This window comes from Phyllobates terribilis, unplaced genomic scaffold, assembly GCF_046119375.1.
Source record: "Phyllobates terribilis strain yellow unplaced genomic scaffold, ASM4611937v1 Scaffold_8__6_contigs__length_399053987, whole genome shotgun sequence".
In the NCBI taxonomy this organism is placed as follows: Eukaryota; Metazoa; Chordata; class Amphibia; order Anura; family Dendrobatidae; genus Phyllobates; species Phyllobates terribilis.
This window is the reverse complement of record NW_027362768.1, coordinates 387,668,134-387,685,597: the sequence shown is the minus strand read 5'-3', so window position 1 is coordinate 387,685,597 and position 17,464 is coordinate 387,668,134. Positions and strand designations below refer to the sequence as shown.

The window sequence follows — 17,464 nt, the reverse complement described above, 5'->3', positions numbered from 1 at the left end:
TGAGTATCTGCAGCCCTATATATAGCACAGTGAGTATCTGTAGCCCTATATACAGCACAGTGAGTATCTGTAGCCCTATATACAGGCACAGTGAGTATCTGTAGCCCTATATACAGGCACAGTGAGTATCTGTAGCCCTATATACAGCACAGTGAGTATCTGTAGCCCTATATACAGCACAGTGAGTATCTGTAGCCCTATATACAGCACAGTGAGTATCTGTAGCCCTATATACAGCACAGTGAGTATCTGTAGCCCTATATACAGCACAGTGAGTATCTGTAGCCCTATATACAGCACAGTGAGTATCTGTAGCTCTATATACAGCACAGTGAGTATCTGTAGCCCTATATACAGCACAGTGAGTATCTGTAGCCCTATATACAGCACAGTGAGTATCTGTAGCCCTATATACAGCACAGTGAGTATCTGTAGCCCTATATACAGCACAGTGAGTATCTGTAGCCCTATATACAGCACAGTGAGTATCTGTAGCCCTATATACAGCACAGTGAGTATCTGTAGCCCTATATACAGCACAGTGAGTATCTGTAGCTCTATATACAGCACAGTGAGTATCTGTAGCTCTATATACAGCACAGTGAGTATCTGTAGTCCTATATACAGGCACAGTGAGTATCTGTAGCTCTATATACAGCACAGTGAGTATCTGTAGTCCTATATACAGCACAGTGAGTATCTGTAGCTCTATATACAGGCACAGTGAGTATCTGTAGCCCTATATACAGGCACAGTGAGTATCTGTAGCCCTATATACAGGCACAGTGAGTATCTGTAGCCCTATATACAGCACAGTGAGTATCTGTAGCTCTATATACAGGCACAGTGAGTATCTGTAGCCCTATATACAGCACAGTGAGTATCTGTAGCTCTATATACAGCACAGTGAGTATCTGTAGCTCTATATACAGCACAGTGAGTATCTGTAGCCCTATATACAGGCCCACTGACTGATTACAAGATTGTAGACACCTGTGATGCTAATTAGTGGACACAACTTTATTTAACATGTCCCTTTTGTCACATTATTTTCAGGGGTACCATTATTTCTGTCCAGGCCGATTTCATGAGTTTAATTTTTTTTTTAAATTCAGTGGAAGCAGAAAAGCAATGTCTGACTTTCATTTGTTCATTTTCATAGATTTTTAATTTATTATTACTTTTGTCAGATTCAAGTTATTTCTGTGACCATTGTGTGTTTTTCTTTCATTAAACGAGGGGTACCAACAATTCTGACCACGTGTGTATATAGTATATACAGAACTCCTGTGTATGTCACTGGTGATCACTATATTATGTATACACTATATACAGAGCTTCTGTGTATAATGTCACTTGTGACCACTGTATTACCTGTGCACTATATACAGAGCTCCAGTGTATAATGTCACTGGTGATCACTGTATTACCTGTACACTGACATTATATACAGAGCTCCTGTGTATAATGTCACTGGTGATCCCTGTATTACCTGTACACTATACACTATATACAGAGCTCCTGTGTATAATGTCACTGGTGACCACTGTATTACCTGTACACTATATACAGAGCTCCTGTGTATAATGTCACTGGTGACCACTGTATTATCTGTACACTATATACAGAGCTCCTGTGTATAATGTCACTGGTGACCACTGTATTACCTGTGCAATATATACAGAGCTCCTGTGTATAATGTCACTGGTGACCACTGTATTACCTGTACACTATATACAAAGCTCCTGTGTATAATGTCACTGGTGACCACTGTATTATCTGTACACTATATACAGAGCTCCTGTGTATAATGTCACTGGTGACCACTGTATTACCTGTGCACTATACACTATGTACAGAGCTCCTGTGTATAATGTCACTGGTGACCACTGTATTACCTGTACACTATATACAGAGCTCCTGTGTATAATGTCACTGGTGACCACTGTAATACCTGTACACTAAATACAGAGCTCCAGTGTATAATGTCACTGGTGATCACTGTATTACCTGTACACTGACACTCTATACAGAGCTCCTGTGTATAATGTCACTGGTGAACCCTGTATTACCTGTACACTGACACTATATACTGAGCTCCAGTGTATAATGTCACTGGTGGTCACTGTATTACCTGTACACTGTACACTATATACAGAGCTCCTGTGTATAATGTCACTGGTGATCCCTGTATTACCTGTACACTGACACTATATACAGAGCTCCTGTGTATAATGTCACTGGTGATCCCTGTATTACCTGTACACTGACACTATATACAGAGCTCCTGTGTATAATGTCACTGGTGGTAATAACAGTGTTGTTAGTATTGTGGTTTGTATTCATGATCAGTAGTATTTGGTCACTTTGGGGTGGTAATATGTGGTCTGGTCATGGTGTGGCCGTATTTGTTCCTTGTATGTAGTATTATTCGGTCACTATGTGGTGGTAATATGTGATCTAGTCATGGTGTGGCGATATTTGTCTCTTTTGTATGTGGTATTATTGGTGTTGATATAGTGGACTGTGTTGTGTATGGCAGTCATTTTGTTCTTGCTGATATTAACTAGGAAAAGATTTTTTTCCATTAGGCCACAGCCCCACCATCAGTGTTCGGTCAGTATTTTTTCTCAGGAGTAGCTGCCAAAACCAGGAGGGGGTGATAAATACAGAATTGGTGACTTGTTTCTATTATACCTTTTCTCTGATTGTTCCTCACCTGGTTTTGGCTCCCACTCCTGAGAAAAAATACTGACCAAATACTGATAGTGGGGCCGCAGCCTTAGAGATTAAATACTTGGACCAGAGCGGCAGAGATGCACTTACAGGGGTTCTCTGGTGAAAACAAGTAATCACCTCTCCACAGGATCAGTGATGATATTGATTGGTGGGGGTCTGACCGCTGGGACACAATCGGCAGAATGTGGAGCTTTTCTCCCCATTAGACTGGAGCGGCATGTGAGATGCGACCACTGATCCATTCATTCCTAAAGTGGCTGTGAGCGCTGCTCTTTTTTGGAAGCTGCATTTTAAAATGGGGATAAGTGTCCTGTCAGGGATGAAACTTCCCCATTCTTCTGATAGGCGCGTTTTCCAATGTTCGGACCCAAACGATCAATAAGTGATCACCGATCCTGTGGATCCCATGGATCGGTGATAACTTGTTTTAACCAAAGAAGCCCTTTAATGCAAACTACCGTAATTGTACATCCCAGTTATAGTGTGCACAGTGTATGTGCCGGAGCCGCCAGTCAATGCTCCACTATAATAGGGATAGTGGATAACAGATATTTGCATATGGCTGTAGGTGGGCCCCTAGAGTCAGTTCTCCCTGTGGGCCCCAGACACCCCAGTCCGACCCTGCTCACACTGCTATTATATTGAACACCCCGTGCAATTAATTATTCAGATACACAGAGTCAGAAACCTGCAGATCATGAATGCGGAGTCTGGGGGTTTCTTACAATCTACTGCGCCGACTGGTAAGTTGTGTGACATGTGGTGATAGAATTTATACCAAAACCAGCGATTAATCATAGAATCATAGAATCATAGAATGTAGAGTTGGAAGGGACCTCCTGGGTCATCTGGTCCAACCCCCGGCTCAAAGCAGGATTCACTAGATCATCTCAGACAGATGTCTGTCCAGCCTCTGTTTGAAGACGTCCATTGAAGGGGAACTCACCACCTCTCGTGGCCGCCTGTTCCACTCATTAATCACCCTAACTGTCAAAAAGTTTTTTCTAATATCTAATCTGTGTCTCCTCCCATTTAGTTTCATCCCATTGCTTCTAGTCTTTCCTTGTGCAAATGAGAATAAAGATGATCCTTCTACAATGTGACAGCCCTTGACATATTTGTAGACAGCTATTAAGTCTCCTCTCAGTCTTCTTTTTTGCAAGCTAAACATTCCCAAATCCTGCAACCGTTCCTCATAGGACATGGTTTGCAGACCAGTCACCATTCTGGTCGCTCTTCTCTGAACTTGCTCCAGTTTGTCTATGTCTTTTTTAAAATGTGGTGCCCAAAACTGTACACAGTATTCCAGATGAGGTCTGACCAAAGAGGAGTAAAGACCGATAATGACTTCACGTGATCTAGACTGTATGCTTCTGTTAATACATCCCAGAATTGTATTTGCCTTTTTTGCTGCTGCATCACACTGTTGACTCATGTTCAGTCTATGATCTATTAGTATACCTAAGTCTTTTTCACATGTACTGTTGCTTAGCTCTATTCCTCCCATTCTGTATATGCTTTTTTCATTTTTATTGCCCAGATGTAGTACTTTGCATTTTTCCCTGTTAAAAACCATTCTGTTGGTTGCTGCCCACTGCTCCAGTTTATTTAGGTCTTTTTGAATCCTCTCTCTCTCTTCTCTAGTATTAGCTATCCCTCCTAGCTTTGTGTCATCAGCAAATTTAATCAGTTTACCCTCAATTCCTTCATCTAAATCATTGATAAAGATGTTGAACAATACAGGTCCCAGGACGGAGCCCTGTGGTACCCCACTGGAGACATTCATCCAGCTGGATGTGAAGCCATTTACAACCACCCTTTGAGTCCGATCACTAAGCCAGTTATGAATCCACCTAACAGTTGCCTGGTCCATTGCATACTTGGTCATTTTTTCAATAAGGATGATGTGAGATACTTTGTCAAATGCTTTGCTGAAGTCAAGATATACTATATCTACAGCATTTCCCTGATCCACCCAGTCAGTGATTCTGTCATAGAAGGAAATTAAGTTTGTCTGTCATAATGGCTGCTGGTATTCTGAACACTACTGTATGTGGACATAGTGATTTTCATGACTGGGAATCTCTCCTGATGGTTTGTTACAATGTACCAGTCGGGCCGACTGTATAAAGCCTAGTTCAGACTTCATGCACGGACCGGCCGCAGGTCTCCTCATAGGATGTCTGAGGCCAGGAGACCCCCGGCTGCTCCGTGCACCCATGTCTGAATGAGGCCTGAAGAGGATCCTGTACACAGATGTAGCAAACCCTCAGCTGTGAGCAGTGTAAGGGCCGGTCAGCTAGAAAGTATGATCACCTTGCTGGAGCTGTAGTCTGAGTTCCCCCATAAGATGACTCCAGTGGCCCCCATAGCTGCGCTCTGCCCAATCGTCTGGATGAGATCGTCCTACAGGAGAACAAGCAACATGGAGGATGATCAGTGGTAGCATGATAGGATTAGATACAGCTCAGCAGGCGGTATCACACAGGAGAGGATTAGATACAGCTCAGCAGGCGGTATCACACAGGAGAGGATTAGATACAGCTCAGCAGGCGGTATCACACAGGAGAGGATTGGATACAGCTCAGCAGGCGGTATCACACAGGAGAGGATTAGATACAGCTCAGCAGGCGGTATCACACAGGAGAGGATTAGATACAGCTCAGCAGGCGGTATCACACAGGAGAGGATTAGATACAGCTCAGCAGGCGGTATCACACAGGAGAGGATTAGATACAGCTCAGCAGGCGGTATCACACAGGAGAGGATTAGATACAGCTCAGCAGGCGGTATCACACAGGAGAGGATTAGATACAGCTCAGCAGGCGGTATCACACAGGAGAGGATTAGGTACACAGCTCAGCAGTCAGTATCACACAGGAGAGGATTAGATACACGGCTCAGCAGACAGTATCACACAGGAGAGGATTAGATACACGGCTCAGCAGACAGTATCACACAGGATAGGATTAGGTACACAACTCAGCAGTCAGTATCACACAGGAGAGAATTAGATACAGCTCAGCAGGCAGTATCACACAGGATAGGATTAGATACACGGCTCAGCAGGCAGTATCACACAGGAGAGGATTAGGTACACAACTCAGCAGTCAGTATCACACAGGAGAGGATTAGATACAGCTCAGCAGGCAGTATCACACAGGATAGGATTAGATACATGGCTCAGCAGACAGTATCACACAGGAGAGGATTAGATACAGCTCAGCAGACAGTATCACACAGGATAGGATTAGATACACAGCTCAGCAGACAGTATCACACAGGATAGGATTAGATACATGGCTCAGCAGACAGTATCACACAGGAGAGGATTAGATACAGCTCAGCAGACAGTATCACACAGGAGAGGATTAGATACAGCTCAGCAGGCAGTATCACACAGGATAGGATTAGATACATGGCTCAGCAGACAGTATCACACAGGATAGGATTAGATACAGCAGTCAGTATCACACATGATGGGATTAGATACAGCAGTCAGTATCACACATGATGGGATTAGATACAGCAGGCAGTATCACACATGATACGATTAGATACAGCAGGCAGTATCACACATGATACGATTAGATACAGCAGGCAGTATCACACATGATGGAATTAGATACAGCAGGCAGTATCACACATGATGGGATTAGATACAGCAGGCAGTATAACACATGATGGGATTAGATACAGCAGGCAGTATCGCACATGATGGGATTAGATACAGCAGGTAGTATGACACATGATGGGATTAGATACAGCAGGCAGTATGACACATGATGGGATAAGATACAGCAGGCAGTATCACACATGATGGGATTAGATACAGCAGGCAGTATCACACATGATGGGATTAGATACAGCAGGCAGTATGACACATGATGGGATTAGATACAGCAGGCAGTATAGCACATGATGGGATTAGATACAGCAGGCAGTATAACACATGATGGGATTAGATACAGCAGGCAGTATAACACATGATTGGATTAGATACAGCAGGCAGTATCACACATGATGGGATTAGATACAGCAGGCAGTATGACACATGATGGGATAAGAGACAGCAGGCAGTCTCACACATGATGGGATTAGATACAGCAGGCAGTATGACACATGATGGGATTAGATACAGCAGGCAGTATGACACATGATGGGATTCGATACAGCAGGCAATATCACACATAATGGGATTAGATACAGCAGGCAGTATGACACATGATGGGATTAGATACAGCAGGCAGTATCACACGTGATGGGATTAGATACAGCAGGCAGTATCACACATGATGGGCTTAGATACAGCAGGTAGTATGACACATGATGGGATTAGATACAGCAGGCACTATCACACATGACGGGATTAGATACAGCAGGCAGTATCACACATAAGATTAGATACAGCAGGCAGTATCACACATAATTGGATTAGATACAGCAGGCAGTATGACACATGATGGGATTAGATACAGCAGGCAGTATCACACATGATGGGATTAGATACAGCAGGTAGTATGACACATGATGGGATTAGATACAGAAGGCGGTATCACACATGATGGGATTAGATACAGCAGGCAGTATCACACATGATGGGACTAGACACAGCAGTCAGTATCACACATGATGGGATTAGATACAGCAGGCAGTATGACACATGATACGATTAGATACAGCAGGCAGTATCACACATAAGATTAGATACAGTAGTCAGTATCACACATGATGGGAATAGATGCAGCAGGCGGTTTCACACATGATGGGATTAGATACAGCAGGCAGTATCACACATGATGGGATTAGATACAGCAGGCGGTATCACACATGATGGGATTAGATGCAGCAGGCAGTATCACACATGATGGGATTAGATACAGCAGGCAGTATCACACAATGGGATTAGATACAGCAGGCGGTATCACACATGATGGGATTAGATACAGCAGGCGGTATCACACATGATGGGATTAGATACAGCAGGCGGTATCACACATGATGGGTTTAGATACAGCAGGCGGTATCACACATGATGGGATTAGATACAGCAGGTAGTATCACACATAATATTAGATTCAGCAGGCAGTATCACATGATGGGATTAGATACAGCAGGCAGTATGGCACATGATGGGATTAGATACAGCAGGCACTATCACACATGATGGGATTAGATACAGCAGGCACTATCACACATGATGGGATGAGATACAGCAGGCAGTATCACACATGATGGGATTAGATACAGCAGTCAGTATCACACATGATAAGATTAGATACAGCAGGCAGTATCACATAAAATTAGATACAGAAGTCAGTATCACACATGATGGGATTAGATGCAGCAGGCAGTATAACACATAATGGGATTAGATACAGCAGGCGGTATCACACATGATGGGATTAGATACAGCAGGCAGTATCACACATGATGGGATTAGATACAGCAGGCGGTATCACACATGATGGAATTAGATACAGCAGGCGGTATCACACATGATGGGATTAGATACAGCAGGCAGTATCACACATGATGGGATTAGATACAGCAGGCAGTATCACACATGATGGGATTAGATACAGCAGGCGGTATCACACATGATGGAATTAGATACAGCAGGCGGTATCACACATAATGGGATTAGATACAGCAGGCACTATCACACATGATGGGATGAGATACAGCAGGCAGTATCACACATGATGGGATGAGATACAGCAGTCAGTATCACACATGATGGGATTAGATACAGCAGGCAGTATCACACATGATGGGATTAGATACAGCAGGCGGTATCACACATGATGGGATTAGATACAGCAGGCGGTATCACACATGATGGGATTAGATACAGCAGGCGGTATCACACATGATGGGATTAGATACAGCAGGCGGTATCACACATGATGGGATTAGATACAGCAGGCGGTATCACACATGATGGGATTAGATACAGCAGGCGGTATCACACATGATGGGATTAGATACAGCAGGCGGTATCACACATGATGGGATTAGATACAGCAGGCAGTATGACATGATGGGATTAGATACAGCAGGCGGTATCACACATGATGGGATTAGATACAGCAGGTAGTATGACACATGATGGGATTAGATACAGAAGGTGGTATCACACATGATGGGATTAGATACAGAAGGCGGTATCACACATGATGGGATTAGATACAGCAGGCAGTATCACACATGATGGGACTAGACACAGCAGTCAGTATCACACATGATGGGATTAGATACAGCAGGCAGTATGACACATGATACGATTAGATACAGCAGGCAGTATCACACATAAGATTAGATACAGCAGGCGGTATCACACATGATGGGATTAGATACAGCAGGCAGTATGACACATGATACGATTAGATACAGCAGGCAGTATCACACATAAGATTAGATACAGTAGTCAGTATCACACATGATGGGAATAGATGCAGCAGGCGGTTTCACACATGATGGGATTAGATACAGCAGGCAGTATCACACATGATGGGATTAGATACAGCAGGCGGTATCACACATGATGGGATTAGATGCAGCAGGCAGTATCACACATGATGGGATTAGATACAGCAGGCAGTATCACACAATGGGATTAGATACAGCAGGCGGTATCACACATGATGGGATTAGATACAGCAGGCGGTATCACACATGATGGGATTAGATACAGCAGGCGGTATCACACATGATGGGTTTAGATACAGCAGGCGGTATCACACATGATGGGATTAGATACAGCAGGCGGTATCACACATGATGGGATTAGATACAGCAGGCGGTATCACACATGATGGGATTAGATACAGCAGGCGGTATCACACATGATGGTATTAGATACAGCAGGCGGTATCACACATGATGGGATTAGATACAGCAGGCAGTATCACACATGATGGGATTAGATACAGCAGGCAGTATGACATGATGGGATTAGATACAGCAGGCGGTATCACACATGATGGGATTAGATACAGCAGGTAGTATGACACATGATGGGATTAGATACAGAAGGTGGTATCACACATGATGGGATTAGATACAGCAGGCGGTATCACACATGATGGGATTAGATACAGCAGGCGGTATCACACATGATGGGATTAGATACAGCAGGCGGTATCACACATGATGGGTTTAGATACAGCAGGCGGTATCACACATGATGGGACTAGATACAGCAGGCGGTATCACACATGATGGGATTAGATACAGCAGGCGGTATCACACATGATGGGTTTAGATACAGCAGGCGGTATCACACATGATGGGATTAGATACAGCAGGCGGTATCACACATGATGGGATTAGATACAGCAGGCGGTATCACACATGATGGGACTAGATACAGCAGGCGGTATCACACATGATGGGATTAGATACAGCAGGCGGTATCACACATGATGGGTTTAGATACAGCAGGCGGTATCACACATGATGGGATTAGATACAGCAGGCGGTATCACACATGATGGGTTTAGATACAGCAGGCGGTATCACACATGATGGGATTAGATACAGCAGGCGGTATCACACATGATGGGATTAGATACAGCAGGCGGTATCATACATGATGGGATTAGATACAGCAGGCAGTATCACACATGATGGGATTAGATACAGCAGGCGGTATCACACATGATGGTATTAGATACAGCAGGTGGTGTCACACATGATGGGATTAGATACAGCAGGCAGTATCACACATGATGGGATTAGATACAGCAGGCAGTATGACATGATGGGATTAGATACAGCAGGTAGTATGACACATGATGGGACTAGATACAGAAGGTGGTATCACACATGATGGGATTAGATACAGCAGGCAGTATGACACATGATGGGATTAAATACAGCAGTCAGTATCACACATGATGGGATTAGATACAGCAGGCAGTATGACACATGATACGATTAGATACAGCAGGCAGTATCACACATAAGATTAGATACAGAAGTCAGTATCACACATGATGGGATTAGATGCAGCAGGCAGTATCACACATGATGGGATTAGATACAGCAGGCGGTATCACACATGATGGGATTAGATACAGCAGGCGGTATCACACATGATGGGATGAGATACAGCAGGCAGTATCACACATGATGGGATGAGATACAGCAGGCAGTATCACACATGATGGGATTAGATACAGCAGGAGGTATCACACATGATGGGATTAGATGCAGCAGGCGGTATCACACATAATGGGATTAGATACAGCAGGCGGTATCACACATGATGGGATTAGATACAGCAGGAAGTATCACACATGATGGGATTAGATACAGCAGGCAGTATGACATGATGGGATTAGATACAGCAGGCGATATCACACATGATGGGATTAGATACAGCAGGCGATATCACACATGATGGGATTAGATACAGCAGGCGATATCACACATGATGGGATTAGATACAGCAGGCGGTATCACACATGATGGGATTAGATACAGCAGGCGGTATCACACATGATGGGAGTAGATACAGCAGGCGGTATCACACATGATGGGATTAGATACACTGCTCAGCAGTATCACACAGGATGGGATTAGATGCACAGCTCAGCAGTATCACACATGATGAGATTAGATAGAGCAGGCGGTATCACATAAAATTAGATACAGAAGTCAGTATCACACATGATGGGATTAGATACAGCAGGCAGTATAACACATAATGGGATTATATACAGCAGGCGGCATCACACATGATGGGATTAGATACAGCAGGCAGTATCACACATGATGGGATGAGATACAGCAGGTGGTATCACACATGATGGGATTAGATACAGCAGGCGGTATCACACATGATGGGATTAGATACAGCAGGCGGTATCACAGATGATGGGATTAGATACAGCAGGCGGTATCACACATGATGGGATTAGATACAGCAGTCGGTATCACACATGATGGGATTAGATACAGCAGGCGGTATCACACAGGATGGGATTAGATACACTGCTCAGCAGTATCAGACAGGATGGGATTAGATACAGCAGGCAGTATAACACATAATGGGATTAGATACAGCAGGCGGCATCACACATGATGGGATTAGATACAGCAGGCGGTATCACACATGATGGGATTAGATGCAGCAGGCGGTATCACACATGATGGGATGAGATACAGCAGGCAGTATCACACATGATGGGATGAGATACAGCAGGCAGTATCACACATGATGGGATGAGATACAGCAGGCAGTATCACACATGATGGGATTAGATACAGCAGGCAGTATCACACATGATGGGATTAGATACAGCAGGCGGTATCACACATGATGGGATTAGATATAGCAGGCGGTATCACACATGATGGGATTAGATACAGCAGGCGGTATGACACATGATGGGATTAGATATAGCAGGCGGTATCACACATGATGGGATTAGATACAGCAGGCGGTATGACACATGATGGGATTAGATATAGCAGGCGGTATCACACATGATGGGATTAGATACAGCAGTCGGTATCACACATGATGGGATTAGATGCAGCAGGCGGTATCACACAGGATGGGATTAGATACACTGCTCAGCATTATCACACAGGATGGGATTAGATGCACAGCTCAGCAGTATCACACATGATGAGATTAGATAGAGCAGGCGGTATCACATAAAATTAGATACAGAAGTCAGTATCACACATGATGGGATTAGATACAGCAGGCAGTATAACACATAATGGGATTAGATACAGCAGGCGGCATCACACATGATGGGATTAGATACAGCAGGCAGTATCACACCTGATGGGATGAGATACAGCAGGTGGTATCACACATGATGGGATTAGATACAGCAGGCGGTATCACACATGGTGGGATTAGATACAGCAGGCGGTATCACAGATGATGGGATTAGATACAGCAGGCGGTATCACACATGATGGAATTAGATACAGCAGTCGGTATCACACATGATGGGATTAGATGCAGCAGGCGGTATCACACAGGATGGGATTAGATACACTGCTCAGCAGTATCAGACAGGATGGGATTAGATACAGCAGGCAGTATAACACATAATGGGATTAGATACAGCAGGCGGCATCACACATGATGGGATTAGATACAGCAGGCGGTATCACACATGATGGGATTAGATGCAGCAGGCGGTATCACACATGATGGGATGAGATACAGCAGGCAGTATCACACATGATGGGATGAGATACAGCAGGCAGTATCACACATGATGGGATGAGATACAGCAGGCAGTATCACACATGATGGGATTAGATACAGCAGGCAGTATCACACATGATGGGATTAGATACAGCAGGCGGTATCACACATGATGGGATTAGATATAGCAGGCGGTATCACACATGATGGGATTAGATACAGCAGGCGGTATGACACATGATGGGATTAGATATAGCAGGCGGTATCACACATGATGGGATTAGATACAGCAGGCGGTATGACACATGATGGGATTAGATATAGCAGGCGGTATCACACATGATGGGATTAGATACAGCAGTCGGTATCACACATGATGGGATTAGATGCAGCAGGCGGTATCACACAGGATGGGATTAGATACACTGCTCAGCAGTATCACACAGGATGGGATTAGATGCACAGCTCAGCAGTATCACACATGATGGGATTAGATACAGCAGGCAGTATCACACATGATGGGATTAGATACAGCAGGCGGTATCACACATGATGGGATTAGATACAGCAGGCAGTATCACACATGATGGGATTAGATACAGCAGGCAGTATCACACATGATGGGATTAGATGCAGCAGGCGGTATCATACATGATGGGATTAGATACAGCAGGCGGTATCACACATGATGGGATTAGATACAGCAGGCGGTATCATACATGATGGGATTAGATACAGCAGGCAGTATCACACATGATGGGATTAGATACAGCAGGCAGTATCACACATGATGGGATTAGATACAGCAGGCAGTATCACACATGATGGGATTAGGTACAGCAGGCGGTACCACACATGGGGGCTTAGATGCGGTGGAGCAGAGCACGCTGTCCTTACCGCTGTGAGGAAGTCCATGCTGTGGGTGTACACGATGCGGGCATAGGGCAGGACGGGGAGCTCTGCGCCCCCTGGCAGCTGGGACACTCTGATGGCTTCCTGCAGGCGGTGCCTGATGAATGGCCGCACGTGGCCCGAGCCCTGCAGCTCTCTCCCCAGGTAGATGTGCGGGTACAGGGCCCGGCTGATGTTCCAGAGCCAGCTCTGCTGGTCGTTCCTCCGCACCTCGCCCCGCGGGCACCTCCCGCTGTACTTCTTGCTGCTGTTCTTGTTTTCGAAGTTATAACATTCTGGAAATCCATAGAAGCCCCAGAGGCCACCGGGTCTGTGTTGGCGGCAGAGCTGAAGAGTGGCCGCCATGAAGTCCTGGGCCGCTGCCTCAAATTGCCGCTTGGCCACTTTCCTCAACTTCCCGAAGGACCAGTTTGGATGCCACTGGCTGAGGAGCTGGAGCGAGCGCTGCTGGTAGAGGAGCATTCCCTCCCAGTTACGGTCCCACAGGGGTCTCCAGTGCTCCCAGTCCACCACAGCCACTCCCGTGAAGTTTTTGTCAGCCATGAAGGTCGTCAGGTCCTGATGAACTTTGTCCAGATGTTCTCCTAGGCTGGCGTTCTGGGGAAGACCCCCATTGACCGCCTCATCGTTTTGGTCGTAGTAGGGGTACAGGCCCAGTTGGTTGTTGTAGAAGATCATCACCTCGGGACCCAGGAACGATTGGTTCTGGTTGATGATGATGTCATAAGACGACAGGTCAATCGCTACCCCATGGCTGTCCAGGCACGGGCGGGTTGGTGCGTTCCAGAAGATGAGAAATGGCGGCTGCGAGACGTCTACATCAGAATAGGCCGGAACATACAAGAGGAAGAGAAGAAAAGAGGAGCGGACGGAGATGAGGCGGTGGCTGGGGGGCATGCTGCCACTGAGGGTCCTACCTGCGGAGAGAGAGGGTGTGAGGACATGGATCCACCACATCAGTCACTCCTCTACATCTCTGTTCTGTCCACACGGTTTGTTACAGTGTATCAGTGCAGGTGAGATGTTAGACTACATACAATGTAACCAATCCTCAGCTGTGACAACTGTTCACCAACTGCAGGAATGGCGAGAAATTACAGCACAACGTTAACATGAAACTCCAACTATAACTCTCATCATTCTGCCCATTATCCCTGTGAAGAATATTGGAGATACAATTCCATGTCAATCATTGCAACTAGTGATGAGCGAGCATGCTCGTTACTCGAGATTTACAAGCATGCTCAGGTGTTTTCCGAGTATCTTCAGCGTGCTCGGCCATTATGTTTGAGTCACTCTGTGTGCATGATTTGCGACTGTTTGATAGCTTTAATACATGTAAGGAATGCCTATTTCTTAGGCATTCCTCACATGTAATAAAGCTGTCAAACAGTCGCAAATCATGCACACGGAGTGACGCAAATCATGCACACGGAGTGACTCAAACATAACACCCGAGCACGCTGAAGATACTCGGCGACCACCCGAGCATGCTCGCCGAAAGGGTTAACAGAACATACTCGCTCGTCACTAATTTTAACCTATTTGGCAGGGAATTAGATAACCCCCTTCAGTGTGCAGTTGTAACAGAACAGCTAGCAGCAGCAAAGGGGGTCAAGAGACTGAGTGACAAATATCACACCTGGAGCCAGCTCAACTGAGAACAAAGGACTTGCATGCCATATGGTCACAATCCATGTGGGTTTCCTTTAGTTAGACAGATAGGAATTCCATATCGAGTTATGGAAATACTATACGTCCTAGGCATGCTTCAAATAGATTTTTGACATCCCATGGACAGGGTGAATGTCGACCTGGGGCTCGACCCAGTCTAGCACATAGGGATAGGGAGATGCACAGCCATTCGGAAACCCCTAGGGCCACTGTGTTTAGTCTCCTCGTGTAGCAGGGGGCCGGCTGGATTCAATGACACTAGAACCAGCTCCCTAGGACGGTCCACTAAGGAGTTATGACCCATCTTAGTTTCTGGAGTTTACAGCTGCTAGAAGCCAGGGGTGGACATTTGAATTCAGCCCAGGGGGCAGAAGGGGGTGACCCAGAGGGGTTAAAAAGCCCCTGCAGCTCTTGGCCTATTGACACAGAGCTCCAAATGCTCTGCACAGACATAGACATGGAGGAGATCTACAGCCTCAACTACAGCGATCTAAACTGGAGGGACCAAATGTCTCCTCTAGTGACTGGGTGGTCATACCAAGCGGAGGTCGTAGTGTCGAGTCGTCGTCTGAGTTCACCATCTGGAGTCACACTGGACGTGGGGTCCACATAGAAGGCGATTCTCACCCAGGTGCCACAGATGTGCCTGCTCCCTTCACCTCTGTGTAATGCGATGCTCTGCAGGGATACTGATCACGGACGCAGCTCTGATGTGAGAGGAGACAGAAGAGCAGTAAGATAGCACTCAGCTTTCCTGCAGCCCAGAGCAGACAGATGACAAGCTGCACAGGACACAAACCTGCAACTTCACTGCAGCAGCTCCAGAGACTGAAGAAGGTACAAACCTCGGGGCACAGAGCACCTGCGTCACTCCGACTCCTCCTCTGTGCAGCTGGAGGGGACTGAGGTGCAGAGAGGAAAGAAGGAGGAAGCAGCAGATAATATATATTATACTTGTAGACTGTGAGCCCTCGCAGGCAGGGTCCTCGCTCCCCCTGTACCAGACGCCGACTCGTTTTGTAATTATTGTAATTGTTTTTTGCTAAGTATACAACGATCACATGTAAAGCGTCATGGAATAAATGGCGCTATAATAATAAACTATAATAAATAACTATTCTACGGGAGACTTCAGACTAGCACCAATAAATCTCCCACAGGACGACCTAAATACTTCACATACAGAAGTATAAATATATACAGTCACCACTAGAGGGGGCTCCTCACATACAGATGTGTATATATATATACAGTCACCACTAGAGGGGGCTCATCACATACAGATGTGTATATATATACAGTCACCACTAGAGGGGGCTCCTCACATACAGATGTGTATATATGCAGTCACCACAAGAGGGGGCTCCTCACATACAGATGTGTATATATACAGTCACCACTAGAGGGGGCTCCTCATATACAGATGTGTATATATACAGTCACCACTAGAGGGGGCTCCTCACATACAGATGTGTATATATACAGTCACCACTAGAGGGGGCTCCTCATATACAGATGTGTATATATACAGTCACCACTAGAGGGGGCTCCTCACATACAGATGTGTATATATACAGTCACCACTAGAGGGGGCTCCTCACATACAGATGTGTATATATACAGTCACCACTAGAGGGGGCTCCTCATATACAGATGTGTATATATACAGTCACCACTAGAGGGGGCTCCTCATATACAGATGTGTATATATACAGTCACCACTAGAGGGGGCTCCTGACATACAGATGTGTATATATATACAGTCACCACTAGAGAGGGCTCCTCACATACAGATGTGTATATATGTCCAGCCACCACTAGAGGGGGCTCCTCACATACAGATGTGTATATATACAGTCACCACTAGAGAGGGCTCCTCACATACAGATGTGTATATATGTCCAGCCACCACTAGAGGGAGCTCCTCACATACAGATGTGTATATATATAGTCACCACT

The 17,464-nt window shown here is 45.5% G+C and overlaps 1 protein-coding gene across 2 annotated transcripts in view; it reads right to left on the bottom strand.

Annotated features, from left to right (window-relative positions):
* LOC141157647 (hyaluronidase-1-like) overlaps positions 1-16,376 on the bottom strand; it is a 31,498-nt gene extending 15,122 nt beyond the window's left edge. The window contains exons 1-4 of one of the 2 annotated variants that reach the window (XM_073645160.1): positions 16,305-16,376; positions 16,044-16,212; positions 13,817-14,748; positions 5,056-5,145 (exon numbers count right to left, since the gene is read on the bottom strand). In XM_073645160.1, the coding sequence (XP_073501261.1) occupies positions 5,056-5,145; positions 13,817-14,748; positions 16,044-16,086 (1,065 nt within the window). In that variant the 5' untranslated portion in view covers positions 16,087-16,212; positions 16,305-16,376. The remainder of the gene's footprint in view (positions 1-5,055; positions 5,146-13,816; positions 14,749-16,043; positions 16,213-16,304) is intronic. The other variant, XM_073645161.1, reaches the window with a different exon arrangement.
* Positions 16,377-17,464: the final 1,088 nt, after the last annotated feature.